Genomic DNA, 18,201 nt, shown 5'->3' with positions numbered 1-18,201 from the left:
ATGCAGTTCCAACTCCTTGCTCTTGCCACTGCCCTCCTTTCGGGAGTGGCTGTTGCCCACCCGGGTCATGACCACACTCTGAGCCACTCAGAGATTGCTCGCCGCTCTAACCTTGCCAAGCGTTGCTCGGTACAATCCGGCCAGTTCCAGGAGGTTCGCAAGAAGCGTCAGGCCGAGAAGCGCTCGCTTGTCAGCCGCTCTCTCGTTCAGCGCGACAGCAATGTCACTATTCATACTGAGGGTCCCCACTACAACACCCTTCAGAACGACACTTGCGTCCTGACCCCTGAGGTCACCAAGGGACCCTATGTCTGGCCTCAGTCTCAGACCCTGCGCCAGGACATGAGCGAAGACCAACCCGGCGTTCCTCTCTACTTAGATATCGGTGTTCTCAACGTCAACACTTGTGAGCCGATGGAGGATGTGCTGGTTGTGAGTGATCCTCAATTCCAATCCAAATCATGACGTTGGAAGCTAACCATCACCAGGATCTTTGGCACTGCAACGCTGTGAGTAAATCGAAAGGTTTCAACCCCAAGACTTTGACTAACGTGATTGCCCATAGACCGGATCTTACAGCTCGTTCACGGGCCACAGCCCTAACACTCCCTTCGAAGAGCTTCTCGACCAGCTCAACGTCACTATCGGCCCCGACTTGGACCTGCACACCGACGCCACTACCTGGCTCCGCGGCATCTGGCCCACCGACTCCAACGGCATCATGGAGATGAAGACCGTCTTCCCCGGCTTCTACGTCGAGCGCACCATTCACATTCATGCTCAGGTCCACACCGACTGGTCCGTTCGCAGCAACGGCACCGTCGTCGCCTCCAACATTGTCAGCACCGGCCAGCTCTTCTTCGACGAGCCCCTCAGCCAGCAGATCATGGCCCTCGAGCCCTACGTCAGCCACACCGAGATCAACCGCACCACCAACGACATCGACAGCATCTTTGCCGATGAGAGCAAGGGCAACTGGAACCCCAACATGATTGTCGAGCCCCTCGATGGCGAGGACGTTACCAAGGGCATGCTCGCCTATATCACCATTGGTGTTGAGGCATAAGTGACGCGGGATGGACAATGACTTTCGTATCGGATGTTCTATAGAGGCCGGCGTCTGGGGAATGCGTAGCATACTTTGGATGCTTAGAAGATGACAATAAAAACCTGGTTGAAAGCGTGTTCCGTCTGGTCAAACACAGCAATTAGTGAACCGAAGTCAGTGAACTTTTGTGAAGCTCCAACAAAATTGACGTCACACTTTTTACAATTGCCAAAGAGAAGTGAAACATGGAAGATTTACAGCGGATGATCATTACCACATTGTTGATTGGTATCATCTATATCATTGAGCACATGTCATACCCCCCTAATCTCTCACCTGAGTACCTATATTCTCAGGAATCTCGTTTTTGAGCCGCCCTTAATCATGTGCTAAATCTTCATTACACCGTCACACCGAGATCGTACTTAGATGGCTTCTCAAAGATTCTTGGGCTCCAGTTGCTCCTGAGGAGCTTCAACGACGCGACGCCCACCCTTGGAACGTCGATCAGCATCTAGAGACTGAGCAAACTTGGATCTCTCTCGGATGACCGGTCCCTTCCAGTAGATGAGATATACCGGAATTGTGACCATGAATGCCAGACAGGCGAGAACGGTGCTTGCATACTCAGTGTGGCGTGAACTTCCAATGTTCTCATACAATGGAGTAGAGTACATCGCTGCAATTCCAGCAAGGAAGTCGCGTGCAAACCCGTTACCACCGGTGGCAGACGCAGAGTAGGGTCCGTATGCGGCGATCATGTAATCAACCGTGCTCATGTAAATGGCGAAGTTGGCAATCGCGATAAGACATGAGAAGATCATGGGCGCGATCCAGTGAGATTCGGGAGGACCCATGGAGGTCCAAGCGAAGCCGAAGAGCCCAATGGTTTCGAGGGGTGCAAGATACAGCAACCACTTCAGGCGACGCTCAGGTGCAAGTGCATCAGGGCCCTTCGCCTTGATGACACGATGGTCTCTAATAATCCATGGCACATAGGAGATGTATGCGAGGATGTAGCCGATGTTGATTGGGATGAAAGCCCAGGCCTTTTGCAGAGTCCCGAAACCCCACTTGTTGAACACTGGCGTGAAACCTTCTTGGAAGGTGAAGATCAGGGCATCGGAGAAACCTGAAAGCAGAGAGCAGGAGAGAACGATGGGCTCTCTGAGGAACATCTCAAAGGGGCGCATCCATGTGATGGCAAACTCATGCATCGAAAGACGAGGCTTCTTGACCTCGTTGGGTCCGTAGATGTTGGTGTCCTCTCCGGACTTGCGTCGCCGCTTTGCTTCCCTGTCCATGATGATGGTAGAGCGGCTTTCGGGCATGAAGAAGTGGACGGCTTGGACGACAACGCCAAAGATCATCTGAATCCACAAGTTCCAGTACCACGGAAGGAACTTCTGAATAGGTCCTCCAGCGACAGGACCGACGGAAGTTCCGAGAACGGAAGACAGGACGACGAAGAGGACAGCCCATTGCTGCTCCTCGGGCTGGTACAGATCGGCAACCATGCCGAGGGTCACACTACCTCCAGCCGAGCTGAGACCGCCCTGTTCAAATCATACATTGTCAGTTACTGGTTCCCTAGAATAGAAAGATTTCTGACTTACTAGGGCTCGAGCGACAACTATGCTGCCGAAATTGGGGGCTAGTGCAGCAAGGATCTGCCATATGTTGACGAGAAACAGGGAGCATCTAGACTTGATCTTAGTTGTGTCAAGCTAGAACGGCCTCAAAGTACTCACTGTAGGATCTTCCATCGTCCAAACTCTTCACTCCAAGGAGCCCACAGCTCACATCCAAAAGCGTAGAGAACTAAGAACGCACACTGCGCACTGCGTGCGGCTTGCTCACTGACATGGAACTCCTCGCTGATAGGGGTGACAGCGCTAGGAAAGACACTCGTGTTGAAGTTCATAGACACCTGAACGGCAAAGATGGAGGACAGAAGCATCCACTTTTTCCATGCCGGCCACGAGTATCCCAGTAAATGATAGCACTCATCCTCGGTGATGATACGCTTCCCATCGGGGGTGTACTCAGGCTGCTTGCTGCTCGTTGTCCTTGCTAGGTCTTCCTGGCTGCGTGTGCCTTCGGCCTCTTCATCTCGGCCCAGGCCGTCCTCAAAAAAGCCCCCAGTTGGCGCATCCTCGGACTTTTCGTTGAGAGGCTGCTGTGGTTTCTCGCCGTCGAAGCTCCGGTCGACGCGTGTTACGCTACTGTCTCGGGTCGGGATCGTCTCATCGACGTTGCTTGGCCTTGAGGCCCGCGAGTTATCACCGGGAGATGCTAAAACCATGTTGGCAATGCTATCTCTGACGAATAGCTGCCTCGATCCAGACGGTAGGTGTGCCGATGCTTGCGTTTGACGTCAGATTTAGGTCAGAGGGCAAAGATATTGGCCTAGTATACGTCTCGATCGTCGATTTGGATGTGGTAGATGAGTTGATGGAGAATTATATAATTAGGAATAGCCCATCTCAGAAGTCGATGGTGAATTTTGTCTAGAACGTCTGCCCCAGATCTCCCTTCCCCGGGTCTTTGGGCTTGTTTATCAACTTTCAGATTTTGCACACCGAAGGCAAAAGTTTCCTGCGTTAAATTGGAGATATGACGCTATCCTGCCAAGAATTCATTTGCGATGTGTACTGCAGCGTGGCCATCGGTGGAAAAGAGGATCTTAGGTGAGATCCAGAAAAGTCTCCCTTTTCTGAGTTGAGATTCTCCCGTATCCTCCTCTAATTCGGCTTTCCTATTTAGCGGAGCCGAAACACTGGGAATCTTTCTGCTGGTTTTCTGCTCATCTCTGGGGATTCAATCGCAAAAGCGGTCGCATATCTACTGCAACCTGACATCATCATCCCGTAGGAATTCTCGGATTTGCGGGTCGGCGGTGGAAACAATGACGGAAATCTGGAGCCGGTGAAGCGCGGGCCACGCAGTTCATCGGCGATACTCGCGGTGTTGATGTGGGTTTCGTTCATGTCGCCTCAACCGAACTTGGAAATTGCACAATTGGAATGGTGTTCCTCTGTCTAATGGCGGGTGAAACTCCACGCGATTCTCATGTTGCGAGACGGGGACTGGCTTATGGTTGTGATTCAAGCGTAACCATCTAGCTGGAGATCATGCTGCGCGGTGATGTACCTACCAAGAGAGTGGGCTGGGTTGACTGACTTTCAGTACCTAGTAGGGTGCTCTGTGAAGCGTCTTGTACCCAGAAGCTGAGACAACACGATGTCATTCTAAGACTGCATTAGACTTACTTATGAAGTTCAACCGAGCACCATCTGACCCGTTTTCACCTTTTTCAAACGAAAGCCTTCCGGAGTGCACGAGCCAGCAGGCCGATCCAAGCGGGCCCGCGTCCGAAGGTGGGGCCGTAAAAGTCGGATTCGTCCGTACCGAGTCGAGCCGGGCATTGGTCAAGTACCTACTCACCTTTTCTGCCCCATATTGGCCCTGGGTACCTAGTATGCTGTGAATGCGACGTTGAAGCCAATTTTTCTCACTGTAAATATACTTGAATTAATTCAGATGAAATGAGGACGATGGGAAACAACGAGGTGTTGATGCCTGTCACACCAGGGATGGCACTTACCGGTACTGATTGCGGTCGCGAGCGATCAAGATTGCAGGGACTTGCGGCAGAGAATACTTCGTCAACCAAGCATACTGCCTGAGGCGTGGAAGAGGTACTCGAGATTTACGCCAACCCGGGATTACAGAGGGACTGTTCTGCCCATGAAATCGAGCATAGTGCATGTACTGCGATGAATTTTGGGGTTTATCTTGTCGCACAGAAGGTCGGCCTTCTTCTGCGGTCGGGATGCTCCGAAAAAGCCAAGTCAACCAAGCCAGCCGAGCCGTCTTGGAAAGTTGACTGGCAACTGGGGCCGCCTTGCCGGGTCGGCAGAGGACGGACCCAGAAAGCTTAATAATGCCGCACATTCTGATACGGACTCATCATTCTAATCATCAACAGGCTAGACACTCTTGGTGTTTTCGACGACTTGTTGACGTGGAGAGCGGTGAAAAATTGTGAGACAACGGGCATCGGTCTTCACATGTGAAAGACAAATACTGGAGCAAGCTTCTAAGATAGCAGTGAACACAGGCCGAGAGCTGCTACTGCTATTGGTTGCGGAAATAGCATTAGCCGGTGATAAGGGTTGTGATGCGCTGCGGGTGCCTTGCAGCGCATGGCATGGTGGCAGCCGGAATGACCAAGACGTGGCGGCTCAAGAGAAGAGTTCCGGATCGACATCGAAGACACATTGACAGAGCCGATAATCGCCATGAGGGAACCAGAGGGGTAAGTTGGGCAAAAACTCATCTGTATTTGCTGGGATCGGAAAACGGATCCCGAAGCAAGATTGATTGAAGAGCCGGGGGCTTGTGGCTTAAAATTGCCTATTTGATCTGGATAGGAAATTTCACAGCGAGACGAGCAGTGGCGCAAGGGTCTGGACCCCTGTGAAAGTCTTGCAAGTGGAGCCCCGATGACGGATCTTGAAGGCGGAAACTGCCCGGTTCTATCTAAAATTCTAAACCTCTTCTTTGAAGCATCGAAATGTTTAGTGTTCTTCAGCCCTACAGATAGACAGAAACAGCGACGGCGCGACGAAATGGACCCCCATGCCAAGATGTCTAAAAGTTTTCGCCCCGTTGGGTTGAGATTTTCAGCACCATCCCGCCGGTAGCCCCTCACGAGTCACACACTCACTTAGACCCGGCTCTAATAGTTTACCCAACAGCGCTTGTTCGACAAATATTGGGAAAGGTTCAATGACAAGGAACACTTGTGGTGTCCGGCGTGAGATTGGCGCGCAAACAAGCCTGTGGAAACCTGTGGAGCATCACGACATGAGAATCGCCTGAGGTCTGGGAGATGAACATGACAAAAGTCTGCCATGTGGCAAACTCTGCAGCCACTGCCCAACTGATAAGGGTTTATTAGGTTGATATCACTGCAACCCTTCTCATGGAGCGAGTCCATCACGAACACTACATTGTTCACCGCGATTTCATGTATTTCAATATCGTGAGGCGCTGATGAATTTCGAAATCGTTTCCTGTGGTTGACATCCTTCCACATAATTTCATCTTCCCTCGTAATTTTCACTCTTTCTTGCACCAGAGAGGGCGAAAAGATGCCCCACGACAAGCACTCTCTCGACCACCGTGTCTCGGTGGAAGGTGACGGCGAGCCTCTCGGTCGCCGCACTTCGGCGCTCGAGGAAGCCCCGACTTTCGTTCCTCCAGCGGGTTACCCAGGCATGCCCGTCACTCGTCGCCGAAGCACAGTTTCTCAAACCTCGCGCGTAACATTCGAGCACGACCAGTCAGAGGATCTCGATGAGCTTGTGCGAAGCGCATCGGCCATCAGCCGGCACAGGTCAAGGGATAGGCGCGAGTCCAAAGACAACGTCTTCGAGTTGCCCGCCTTCCCTAAAGCTGCGAAGCCCGGCCCCGTGAGCACTATTCGCGAGGTACCTTCCCAGTTCACTACCCCTCAATCAACACGGCCGCCGTCCCCGGTCTCCGGCGTGAGCTCGGGCCCGCCCTCACCCGGAGGTGGGTCCGGCACACAGACGCCCGCCGAGTATGAGATCGGCGCTGGCCAAGCTTACCCGGACGTCGGCACCGTCGCTTCGTTCCGAGGAGCCATCGTGCTGCTCTGCACCTGTGGCGCTCAGCTCATGGATAACATCTTCATGACCGCCGTCAACATCGCCCTCCCCGCTATCCAGAAGGACTTCAAGGTCAAGAATGCGGAGCTGCAGTGGTTGATCTCGGCATACACCTTGACCTTTGGTGGCTTCCTTCTTCTCGCCGGCGTCTTTGCGGATCGCTTTGGTCGCAAAATGATCTTCTGCGCTGGCATGGCTACGCTGAGTGTATGGACAATCGCCAATGGTTTCGCGACCTCATTCATCCAGCTGGCCATCTTCCGAGCTCTGCAAGGCATCGGCGCTGCCATGACCGTGCCTTCGGCTGTTGGCATCATCAGCAACTACTTCATCGCCAAGGATCGCACGCTTGCACTGACCATCTTTGGTGCCGCTGGTGCCGTTGGGTTCTGTCTAGGTCTCATCTTTGGAGGCTTCTTGACTTCGTCGCTTGGTTGGCGATACATCTTCTACATCCCCACTGCCGTCACAAGCATTCTTGGCATAATCGGCTGGTGTCTTCTCCCCAAGGACAGACTCGAAGGCAACTCAAAGCCCAAGCTCGATTTTGTTGGCGCCGGTCTGTCAACTACTGGTCTCATTTTGCTCAGCTTCGTGCTTTCAAGCGGTGGTGAGTACGGTTGGGGCAAGGCTTTCATCATCGCGCTGCTGGTCGTCAGTATCGCGATGATTGTTGCCTTTACCTACGTCGAGAAGAAGGTCGCCAACCCCATCATGCCGCTGTCACTATGGAAGCTCGAGAACTTTGCTGCTCTCTGGATCGGTGGCTTCGGTAAGTTATACATCTCTCTTCAACACCAAGACCATGTGCTGACCCTTGAATAGTTTCATACGGAGGCTACCAGACGACGATCTACTACACCACTCTCATCGCCCAGGAAGTCAACCATCTCAGCGCAGGACAGACCGCCCTCCGATTCCTTCCCATGGGTGCAACAGGCTTCATCTTCAGCCTCTCCATGTCCCGCATGCTCGAGATCTTCAACACTAAGCTTCTCCTCGTCATCGGAATGGCGATTTGTGCAATCGCGCCCATCCCCTCCGCGCTCATGCGACAAGACGACCTCAACTTCTGGAAGCACGTGTTCCCGACCACCGTCATGGGCGTCGCGGGCGTAACTATCGTCTACTGCACCATCACCGTGGTGCTGCTGGCTTCTGTGCCAGTCAACGTCAAGAGCCTGTGCGGCGGCATGATCAACACGGCTTTCCAGATTGGCAGCGGCGTCAGTCTTGCCCTAGCGGGAGCTGTCGTCCAGGCTGTTGACACCAGCAAGGGACACAGCGATTTGCGGCAGTACAATACTGGCTTGTTGTGCTGCTGTGGCCTCGCTGGTATTGGCATGATTGCCAGCGCGTTTGGAGTGAAGAATATCGGCAAGGCGGTCGGCGGGCCTGTAATGGCACATTAATGACTTGATGACAAACTGAATGACGATAGAGGTATAGAAAACCCGGCAACAACGGAACGTTCGAATGTTTGAAGATAGACTACTGCTTCGACAGAAGCATCATTTCGCATAGACTTAGACTTTGTTTACTTGGCGGTAATAATACGAAGAAAAAGCGAATCGTTTTGTGGTAGTTGAGTGTTGGAAAATGGAATGCGAAACCTGATGGCTTTGCCTAGTTCTTACAATATGTTCTTATCTCAAAGAAAGCAACTTGCTGTAGTGCAGATCGAACAATTTTTGCCTCTCGATCAATTTCGAATGACTTTATCTGCGCAAGTCATCGAGCCATGTATGACTTACTGTTAGAGCGATACCATTTTGCGTACAATCAATGTCATACTCGGAGCATGCCTATGTGCCTAGATTAGACAATGAATTGATACCTAAGAGACCGTTCAAATATGTGATGAAATGATCTGATTTGATTCGACGTTGCTTGCGTCACCCAGAAAGATCCGAATCCTTTCGGGTCCATCCCACTCGGCTTGAGGAGTCGTCAGCAGTGAAGTGCTCAGTCACACAACAAGCACAATCTCACCCTTCCATCGAGCGCACTCGGAAACAAAGATTCGGAATAGGCCAAGGAATCATTACGTGTACTGTAGACAAGCCGTCATTCTCACTCTAAGATCAACTCAGCGTAGGCTTGAATCGTCCGGGCCGCCGTAAGGTTGCCGGTTGGGGCCCACCCTTGGACTCAATCAAGCCCCACTCGGCGTCCGCTTTCTTTCCGAAGGTGCTCGGAGCTTACGGATGTAGCTGAACACCGCATCTCGTGTTTTGTTTCAGCGGCATCAACCGTTGCTATATAATATGATATTTTGGATCTAGGCCGACGGCTATCAGTTGATCGAATAAAGTTCATACCGACTCTATCAGTAACACAATGGCTTTCGGAGTCCCTTCAATCATGACAACCCTGGCCCCCTACCATATCATCTCATACGGGACACTGCTCGGCACGTCATTGTTTCAGACGTTTATCAACACCAAAATCTGCTATCTCGAGCTTCCCAAGTCTGCATTCACGACGTTGCAGAAGCGTCTATTTCCGATATACTTCCGATGCCAGGCGCTTCTTCTTGTCTTGACCGTCCTCACATTCCCCCCTCATGGCCCAGCATCCTTGTTCAAGGAGAAGAGCAACTGGATCCCGCTCGTGGTTGTGGGAGTAACATCTTTGGCGAACCTGCTCGTCTACGGACCGAGGTCTAAACAGGCGATGATTGATCGCACGCATCAAGGTGAGCCCGGCCGACACGTTCTCTACCATTCTTCTCTTAGTACCTAACACCGAAAAGAAACACGCGATGCGAAACGTCCTGGGGATGTTGATGAGCCGAGTCCAGACATGCTTGCTGTCAGAAGACGGTTTTCGAGGAACCATGCAATGAGCATCCACCTCAACCTTGTCGCAATCATCGCGATGTTGTGGTACGGTTTCAGCCTGGCATCTCGCATTCATATTGAAGTAGATTCATGAATGCGGCTTTGTGAATGCTACTTCTAGATTTAAGCTCGATCCCCTTCCCTGTACCTCGCCGTCTCAGCATGCACACATGCGCCTTAGATAGACCCAAGGCGTAGCCACAAATCAACGGTCTCTCAACTCCTTTGAAATGTTCCAAGTAGCTGAATGATTTAATCATTAGCTGCTCAGATCTGGGGTAACCTGGGTGCCTGGGTGTTGCTAGTGCCCTAGAAAAAAGTAGTGCAGCGCATGAGTAATGCTAGCCACAGCCGAAAGCCCGCGGCGTTTTGTGACTTGTTTTCTCCACATTTCGGTTGTAAAATCTAGTCACCTCGGCTTCTTCAATCTTCAAGCGGGTGACGCCTCCGAAAAACATACCGTTGACATCGAATAACCTCGCCGACTTGCGAATTACGTGCGCTCATCCATCTGGGATTTGATTTTGGGAGAATGAGCGGAAATTCCTCTTCGACTAGTGCTGTGAAGCCTGGAATTGACCGCGCTCGCGTGGCCTGCAAAGCGTGCAGGTCCAGACGGGTCAAATGTGACGCAGGGGACGCTCATCCCTGTTGGCAATGCCGGACACGCCAAATCCCTTGCGAGCTTGTAGAATCCAGGAGGGGCAAGTAGGTGTTTCCGCCCAGGTCGATGAACTCTTTCTCTTGAAATGAAGCTCACAGCGCGCCAGATATATTCGTAAAAAGCGCAACTTACAACGTAATGAACATGAACCCCAGGCTCAATCTTCACAAGTACACCCCGGGAGAAATGGACAGAACTTGGCCGAGCAAGAGCCAGAAGCCCCGACCGAAGTTTTCATCGAAGACGGCAGCTTCACTAACAGCCCCGTCACGTCCGATGGAATCAGTAACGATGGTCAAGCTCAACCAAGTCAAACACAGCGAAATCAAAAGCAACATCCCTGTTCAGTAGATCTGAGTCTGTCTTATATCGTCGAAGTTGTCCACAGACCAAAAGATGGCTCAACCGAGCCCGTCAAAGTCCACTATCCTATCCCGGCTTGCATCGCAGACCAGTCAGCCTACAATCATGTACCCAAGGTCATAGAGACCATTTCCCTTCAGGAGGCCCTCACAATGCCGGCTCCACACATTGCGGACCAACTCATTCGCCCTTTCTTCGAAATCATGCACCCGGCTTATCCCGTATTCGACCGGGAGAACTTCTCACGACAGTACCGCCAAGGCCAAGCATCGCCTTTGGTCCTGCAGGCTATGTTCCTGCTCGGTTTCACGGTGTGTGATGACAGTCTCATTGAGGAAGCTGGCTTCAGTGACCGAGCTACTGCGAGGAGAACACATTATCTCCGCGCCAAAGCTCTTTACGATGCGGAGTACGAGAGTGATCACATGAATCTTGTGGCTGTTATGCTGCTTCTAGGTTTCTGGTGGGCTGGTCCGGAAGACCAAAAGGATAATTGCTACTGGGTCAATTGTGCCGCGACTATGGCTCAGTCCCTCGGCATGCACAGGTCGTATGTTGCAACTGGCTTATTGCCTTTCTCTCGATAAAAAATGGATGCTCATAATGTTCAGGATGTCACACTCGGTCTTGAGTCCACGGATGCGATCACTAAGGAAAAGGATTTGGTGGGCCATCTACGTAAGTCGAATATATATATTAGTTGGCTGACTGAAGTTGACCATCGCACTTTCCTAGACCCGCGATAGACACACCTCTGCAGCATTCGGCCGACCATGTCGGATTCGTGATGAGGACTGCGATATAGAGCCTCTGACCGAGGAGGACTTTGAGTTCGATAAGAACGGCGATGAGAGACTGATACCTGCTCAGCACAAGTACCACGTATCATATGTCATGGAGATGGCGAAACTAACTACGATATGTGAGCGTCTGCCCTCGGGTCTCGACAGATGACCCCTCAACGTATTTCGGTGCGAACCTAACATGAAATTCCACAGTGGGAGATATAATCGTTGCAGAGTTCAGTCCACGCCGTGCTCTAATTGAGAAATATGAAGCAAAATCGCTAAAAAAAGAACTCCGCCGTTGGAATTCAAGTCTCCCGGCGCACCTGAGCCCGGCGCCGCTCGATGGCTCGGTCGGCGCTTCGTTTTGGGCCAGCATGGTTCAGTTCACCTACCAGTAAGCGGCCCTAATTGATCTTAGACTCAGACTTTTGGGTTGACACTCTATAGATACTGCCACATCCTCTTGTTCAGGCCGAAGGCCATCGACAACCTCACGCCTGCAGAGTCAGAAAGAGACAAGCAAGCTCGCATGGCGGCGGATGCCATTACTCGCAATGCAGAAGACCTACTCGCTGCTGAGACTATCAGATCCGCACAGATCCATCTGTAAGGACTATCTAATGAGGTTTGTAATGCCGACTTCTGACAGTATCCAGTGTCCCGACGTTATTTGGCGCTCTTTCCATCCATACCATCGTTATCTGCCGCAAAGATCCGATCCGCCGGCAACTAGCCGAAAACAAATCACGGCAATGCTTGCTGGCTTTGAGTCAGCTGTCAAAGTCTTGGCCTGTCAGGCTGTGGATCTCAAAGTCTTTTGTCAGTCTGATGAGGAGACTTACCGGCCAGGGGTCCATCGTCAATGTAACATCTAGCATCGTGAGTACTCTCAATTCCTCCTCCGCGCTACGTCGCCCTATAGCGTGCAAGTACTGATAAAGTCGAAGCATGGCCCAAACTACCGAACCTTTGCCCCACAGTACGCAGGCGAAGAAGCCAATCCAGCTGTATTAAGCTCGTTCCGTGGCAGTGACGGAGGCATGGATTCTGCAGGCCTCAATCCATCTCAGCCGGAGGCACCATCAGGTAACGAGAACCTTCATCAGGCCACTGATCAAATGTTTTATGACACTTTCTGGGCGGACTACCTGGATAACACTTTTGATGTTGATCTTCTCATACACTCTCATTCGGGCTTTCCTAGCAATCCTTCCGGGTAGTAATGAAAGGTTGTTGGTAGTTGAATAGAGAGAATCCGCTGAGAATTCTTGAGGACCACTAGAAGACACTCTATCAATATGATAAAGCACAAACAAGAACTTAAGTATATTCATCCGTGATTGTGATTCAGACGAACTTTTTCTTCAAGGTTTGGTCTGGTTAGACTCCACGCTTGACTAGATGCAGGTTCCATCAAAGCCCCCTTTGTGTACATGCCCATATCCTGCTATATCGAAATCGAAATGAGGGAAACAACTGCTGGATCGTTTCATGTTCTTGTATTGGGAAGTCCCATACTGTGAAGGACTGACGCTCTATATAGGTTGAACGTAGCACTGAGTAGGTCGTCTGATCTGGGCATCTGTCGATCCATATGTACTCAGGCGACTCTCCAGCTCAGGGAACTTGAAGCTAAAAAGGAGCATGCTTATCATAAACTTCATTTCCAACAACGCAATCTTTCTTCCGAAACAACCTCTCGCACCAGTCGAAAACGGCAAAGATGGGCCCGCAATGGCATTGAACGTACCATCGGAACGCATCCATCGTTCCGGCACAAACTGATCTAGGGGTGCCAAGTTGGTGTCCCAGCGTTTGTATTTCCTTTCACTACCGTAATCTGAGTAGTATTCCTGTAAATGGGAGGGTCCGCCTGTAACTAGAAGAACGGGGGTGCCAGCCGGGATGTCGACTCCTAGGATCTGACACCTAGTGGTTGTTTCTCTGAATGCCACAGGGCCAGGATATGATACACGGAGGACCTCGGCAATAAAAGCGTCCAGGTATGGCACGTCTGTTGAAGCGATATCGGAAGCAGTTGGGAGACCAGATTCATCGAGCCCGAAAGCATCAACGAGGGCGCTTCTCAGGCGTGCTTGCACAGCCTGGTTGTCTGCCAGATGCTTCAGCGCCCATCCGAGCTCGGCGCTCGTTGTCTCATGACCAAAGATGAGGAATTGAAATAGCTCGTCCCTGATCTGGTCTTGAGTTGATGGGTCGATGTAGAACAACGAGTTCCTTTTCAAGACTTCCTGTAAGCCGCATCTTGGATGTCTCTGATTCCCATTTTGACTCTGAATGCGAACAAGCGCAGCATTGATCTCAGAGTTGAGGATGTTTGTGACGGCAGCCTGGGCACGTCGGAAGTATGAGAGCTGACCTATAACCCACTTCGACAGACGCACACTGATGCTCGTCGTCACCCAGTTGAGACATTGGAGCAAGATTTCCATTGAGTGAACCAACAATGGACCATCCTTGCATGGTTCAAGATCTCCTTTGTTTAGTGATTGAGCTTTAGGGTTTACTCTTTGCATCTCTTGTTGGAGCATGCCAAGGTCTGAGCCCAATGAGATTGCGCCAATGGCGTCTAAAGCGGTTGATTTGAGGTCATCTGTGGCTCTGAAAGGTTGTTGGTTGTTGGCCTTGGACCTGAGCTTCCACAAGTCGATGAGTCGTGATATAGACTCATGGAACCTAGGAGCAGCGACATCATGGAGGAACTGCGAAGAAGAAACAACGCCCCATAACCGTCTTTGCGACTTTAACTTGTCATTTGTCCTCATACTGAACGTCGCGTTCGGCATGATGAAGCCAAACATGTCGTGGATGAGCGACGCCCTGTCCATCTCACCCAGTTTCCTCATGGCAATTTCCTCAATCTCTGGTAGGTCAGCCAGAATCACAGTGGGTCTCCTCAGCGAGAAGGTCGGGAGGAATATCTGCACGATCGGTGACTTGAGATCGAGGGATTCCCGAGAGAACCAGCTGAATGCCTCGCCGCTCAGGAGCCAGTAAGTGCCGAGGGGGGCGAGGTGTCCAGCTGGCATCCATCGCCATCTCCGTTTGTAAGGGATGCCCGGGATTGGGGGCGGTACCGTCAGGTGGATGATGAGAAGGTAGAATGAGAGTGAGACACCGACGACCAACGCCAAGGTTGTCTTCTGGATGTCGATATCGGGGGCCAAGCCCCAGAATGCTCCACTGCCGGACATTTTTGAAGGATGGAGATGCCGGTATCAAACATTATGAAGATGAAAAAAACATGGGTGTACGACCACCTGAAATGGAAATACGAACTTCCAGGTTGGAAGATGTCCAACCGACTTGCTGCAGACAATCACAAAAGAGCGAATGGTCAGTGGCGTCCTCGGCGAAGACCCCAAATTGTGACTAGGCAACAGTAAATCCAATAGAGGGGCTCTTTAGCGGCTGCGCGGTGAGATAGCGATGCTGTCAACATCATAAGCGCTTGTCTTAGAGTGACAGCAGGTAGGCTGAATGAGAATTGTCTTATTGGTTAGATTTGCACAGCGATTGGCTGACACGGGCTTTGATACTCAATATAGCAAGCTGGTGTTTAGTCGACGCGCCTGAGTTGTGCAGCTTGCATCCTGCGCCGTAAGACGGGGTCTGGATTCGAATCCTTGTCAGCAACTTTCACAAGATTGCCGTCCGCGTGCCGAACCACACATGGGATGACCGCGGTGGTGCCCCCGCAATCTGATTCCCGTCATCCGGATTATGTGAGACCGATGATCGGAAAGGAATTTAGCTTTTTTGATTATCTCCCTTTGTCTTTTCTGCCCACCTGAACTGTGTCGCAAAGTCGAGAGGCATTCTAGGATTGAGAACACGATGATTAGCAACATCGCAACATCACCACCCACACAACCTAGACCCTCTCACGATCTCTGCTCACAGCTCCACATGAGTTGATCATCCGCGTCGATGGTTTAGTGGTAAAATTCTCCGTTGCCATCAAGCAGCGTCGGGGAGCCGGGGGTTCGATTCCCCCTCGACGCAATCTTTTGCATCTTAGAATGATTCTAGTGAGGTTCTTGAGTTTTTTACCTTTTGGTGTAATTGCTATCAACATTTTGATGTGGCAGAGACTTTGAGCTAAGTGGGTTTGAAACTTCAAAGTCTTGCTAGAGAGTCCTCAGTCAACATATGCTTCTGAACCTTTCCTGACCCTGTACGAGGAAAGCTTCCGACAAAGGCAGTCTCTCTCGGAATCTTGAACCGAGCAATCAGTGACTGACAATGGCTGACCAAATCTCCGTGAGTCAGCTGAGAGTTTGGCGCTACAATGACATAGGCACGTCCGGCTTCGCCCCAGAGCTGATCCGGAACGCCTACAACTGCAACATCCAACACCCCGGGATGTTCAGCCAGCGCAGCCTCAACTTCGGCAGGATACACGTTCTCTCCCCCGGATATGAACATATTCTTGCGCCTGTCAATAAGAAAAACGAAGCCATCCTCGTCGACCCGCCCGACGTCACCAGTCCGAAACCAGCCATCTTCAGTGAAGGCAGCCATATTCTCGTCTATTCTGTTCCAATAGCCCGCCGTAACGCTCGGGCCCGAAACTAAGATCTCACCAGGCTTACCGACGGGAACTTCCTGGTCATCTCCGTCCACAACTCGGACCGCCGTCAACGGGCCCGGAAGGCCCACTGAACCGGCCTTGCTGCTAATGAGCTCTGCTGACAGCGGCATTCCAGAACAAGTCCCCATTTCAGTAGATCCATAGCCATCCACCATTCGGACCCCACGACCCAGCCACCACTTGATCCTAGCTGGAGGGTTGGGCGCACCACCTGTGAAGAGCGCCTTCAAGGCTGACCATGCCGATGGTTCAAAATTTGATGCGCCAGCAAGAGCCTCGGCCATTTGAGGCACGCAAAAGTAGTGAGTGACGCCGAGCTGCGCATCGCTGAGGCGAGCATTGGTTGCTTCGGGGTGAAACTTGGAAGAGACGATGAAGGTGCCACCTCGCATCAATGAGGGCCATATCTGGGCGATGAGCCCCATGAAGTGGAACATGGGACCGTCGCACAAGAAGACGCTACCCGTATCGACTTCTGTCAAGATGCTAAAGTTGAATGTCGTCGCCAAGATACTCTGACCGGTTAACATAACTCCCTTAGGCGCCCCAGAGGTTCCGGACGTGTATAGAATGATGCACGTCTCGTGCAGAGGCCGCGCATTCAACCGAGGGCCAGGCTCTGCAGCATCCACGCTCGCACAGAACGTCGAAAACCCAATGTGGCGACAACCAAGAGGCAGTTCCGGTGGGTCGTCGTGATCTGTGAAGAGAATGGTCGGGGTGCAGTCGGCCAACAGCTTCGCGAGTTCGGGCCGGGCGAGGCGATAGTTCAGCGGGACATGGATTGCGCCCAGCCTCATCAGTGCTTGTTGCAGAATGATCTGATGTACATTGTTGACCGATATGATCGCCACTCTGTCACCGATCTGGACCCCTTGCTCGGATAGGACCGCGGTTGCGCGTTGGATGTCGGCGTTGAGTTCCACATACGTCCATCGGCGGCTGGTTGCGAGGTCGATGCAGGCCAGACCGTTCGGCCGTAAGCGTGCATGCAGTTGCACTGGGTCCGGAGCGTGAAATTCCATCAGTACGCTGACGTTTCTGTATCAAAAGCTTGGAAGTCTAGAAAAAGTTGAAGAATCAGAATGAGATATGTTGTGCGGCGTTGGGCTCTTATCGACGAACCGTATTTTCGGTGTAAAAGTCTCCAGCGAGTATTGCGATGTGACTTCGGAGAGGGAGTAACCGCGGATGATCGTCACTTCGTCAACAACCCTTGTCGCATATGATGTCGTCTTGATGATTGGAGCGTCAGATACAATAGCCGATTTTCCGAAGGGGCAAGTAAGTATGAAGAAGCGTAGAAATTATGCCGGACTGTGAAGGCGTTGCCGAGTGTCCTCCTCGTTGATTATATGAACAATTTGCCGTTTATCAATAGTCAGTTGAGACAGCAAACGCCCGGCGATGTTCGGAGTTGTTTCCAAATTTTTGTTCTTCAACTGCGGTGACTATGTTTGCCAACGTGCAGAAACCCATTGTTCCATAATATCTTGCAACCCATTCGGTATGCGGGCACGAGGAGTCGGACTCTCCCTCGCCAACATGCAGGTCGCAAATGGTGTGGGTGGGGGATGGCAACCTCTAAAGCGCTGTGCCGTACAACTCTTGATCCTGCGCATCCTACCGATGTTGTGCTGCAGCTCGACAAAACCACGCATTCCTCCCATTTTGGAAAAAATGTCATAGGGGTTCATCCCGCAAGAAGATGGTGTGTTGACGCATTTTCGACACTCACAACCAACAAGTCTGCACTATGCATTTTTTGTGGATTCAGTAACCAACGAGGGGGCAGACTTCACCTCAGCTTTGGTGAGAACTTTGAAAGATATCCACCACACTGAAGTCCCGTCTGACCTAAGATATGGAAAGCCGTCGGGCTGTGAGCTTAAAGCGGTTGGATCGTTGGGTCGACTTCGTGTTCCTGCTGTGCCGTACCTCTCCCGACCGAATCAGCTTCATGAATAACGCAGGCCACATGAACAGATGTGCGGACCTCGGAAGTTTCCTTTACGTACCGATTCGCGATGATGACTGTAAAGAGCACCGGAAAGGAGCCAATGTAATCAAGTTTTCATGAATTAGCCGCCATCTCTTTGCATGCCGAGACTGACGCTATTGGAATGTCAAAGGCTGATTCACCCTTGGACTTCTTAGCCTCGAAATAAGCCATGTCTCTTA

At 51.5% G+C, this 18,201-nt stretch overlaps 6 protein-coding genes and 1 non-coding gene across 7 annotated transcripts; 4 read left to right on the top strand and 3 right to left on the bottom strand.

Moving 5' to 3' along the window:
- Positions 1 to 1,066, top strand: N0V96_007015 (uncharacterized protein; the record flags this gene model as incomplete). The annotated part of the gene is made up of 3 exons (XM_065757892.1): positions 1 to 432; positions 489 to 509; positions 566 to 1,066. 3 exons carry the CDS (start codon positions 1 to 3, stop codon positions 1,064 to 1,066), a joined length of 954 nt encoding a protein of 317 aa, XP_065613415.1.
- A 419-nt stretch (positions 1,067 to 1,485) lies between these two features.
- Positions 1,486 to 3,353, bottom strand: N0V96_007014 (uncharacterized protein; the record flags this gene model as incomplete). Its single annotated transcript, XM_053192484.1, has 3 exons — positions 1,486 to 2,604; positions 2,665 to 2,749; positions 2,800 to 3,353. 3 exons carry the CDS (start codon positions 3,351 to 3,353, stop codon positions 1,486 to 1,488), a joined length of 1,758 nt encoding a protein of 585 aa, XP_053050248.1.
- Positions 3,354 to 6,207: 2,854 nt separating this feature from the next.
- Positions 6,208 to 8,159, top strand: N0V96_007013 (uncharacterized protein; the record flags this gene model as incomplete). Its single annotated transcript, XM_053192483.1, has 2 exons — positions 6,208 to 7,519; positions 7,573 to 8,159. The coding sequence occupies 2 exons, from the start codon at positions 6,208 to 6,210 to the stop codon at positions 8,157 to 8,159; spliced, it is 1,899 nt and encodes a 632-aa protein (XP_053050247.1).
- Positions 8,160 to 9,087: 928 nt separating this feature from the next.
- N0V96_007012 (uncharacterized protein) lies at positions 9,088 to 12,015 on the top strand (the record flags this gene model as incomplete). The annotated part of the gene is made up of 5 exons (XM_065757891.1): positions 9,088 to 9,445; positions 10,606 to 11,034; positions 11,423 to 11,557; positions 11,694 to 11,799; positions 11,853 to 12,015. 5 exons carry the CDS (start codon positions 9,088 to 9,090, stop codon positions 12,013 to 12,015), a joined length of 1,191 nt encoding a protein of 396 aa, XP_065613414.1.
- A 925-nt stretch (positions 12,016 to 12,940) lies between these two features.
- Positions 12,941 to 14,620, bottom strand: N0V96_007011 (uncharacterized protein; the record flags this gene model as incomplete). Its single annotated transcript, XM_065757890.1, has 1 exon — positions 12,941 to 14,620. One exon carries the CDS (start codon positions 14,618 to 14,620, stop codon positions 12,941 to 12,943), a length of 1,680 nt encoding a protein of 559 aa, XP_065613413.1.
- A 730-nt stretch (positions 14,621 to 15,350) lies between these two features.
- On the top strand, positions 15,351 to 15,431 carry N0V96_007010. The gene has a single exon. It is a non-coding gene; the product is annotated as a tRNA-Gly (tRNA).
- Positions 15,432 to 15,545: 114 nt separating this feature from the next.
- Positions 15,546 to 17,045, bottom strand: N0V96_007009 (uncharacterized protein; the record flags this gene model as incomplete). The annotated part of the gene is made up of 1 exon (XM_053192480.1): positions 15,546 to 17,045. One exon carries the CDS (start codon positions 17,043 to 17,045, stop codon positions 15,546 to 15,548), a length of 1,500 nt encoding a protein of 499 aa, XP_053050244.1.
- Between the last annotated feature and the right edge of the window lie 1,156 nt (positions 17,046 to 18,201).

This window comes from Colletotrichum fioriniae (assembly GCF_027942845.1).
Source record: "Colletotrichum fioriniae strain IMI 355084 chromosome Unknown scaffold_8, whole genome shotgun sequence".
Taxonomy (NCBI): Eukaryota; Fungi; Ascomycota; class Sordariomycetes; order Glomerellales; family Glomerellaceae; genus Colletotrichum; species Colletotrichum fioriniae.
Note: the sequence above shows the minus strand (reverse complement) of the source record. Positions and strands in the feature narration are given on the sequence as shown.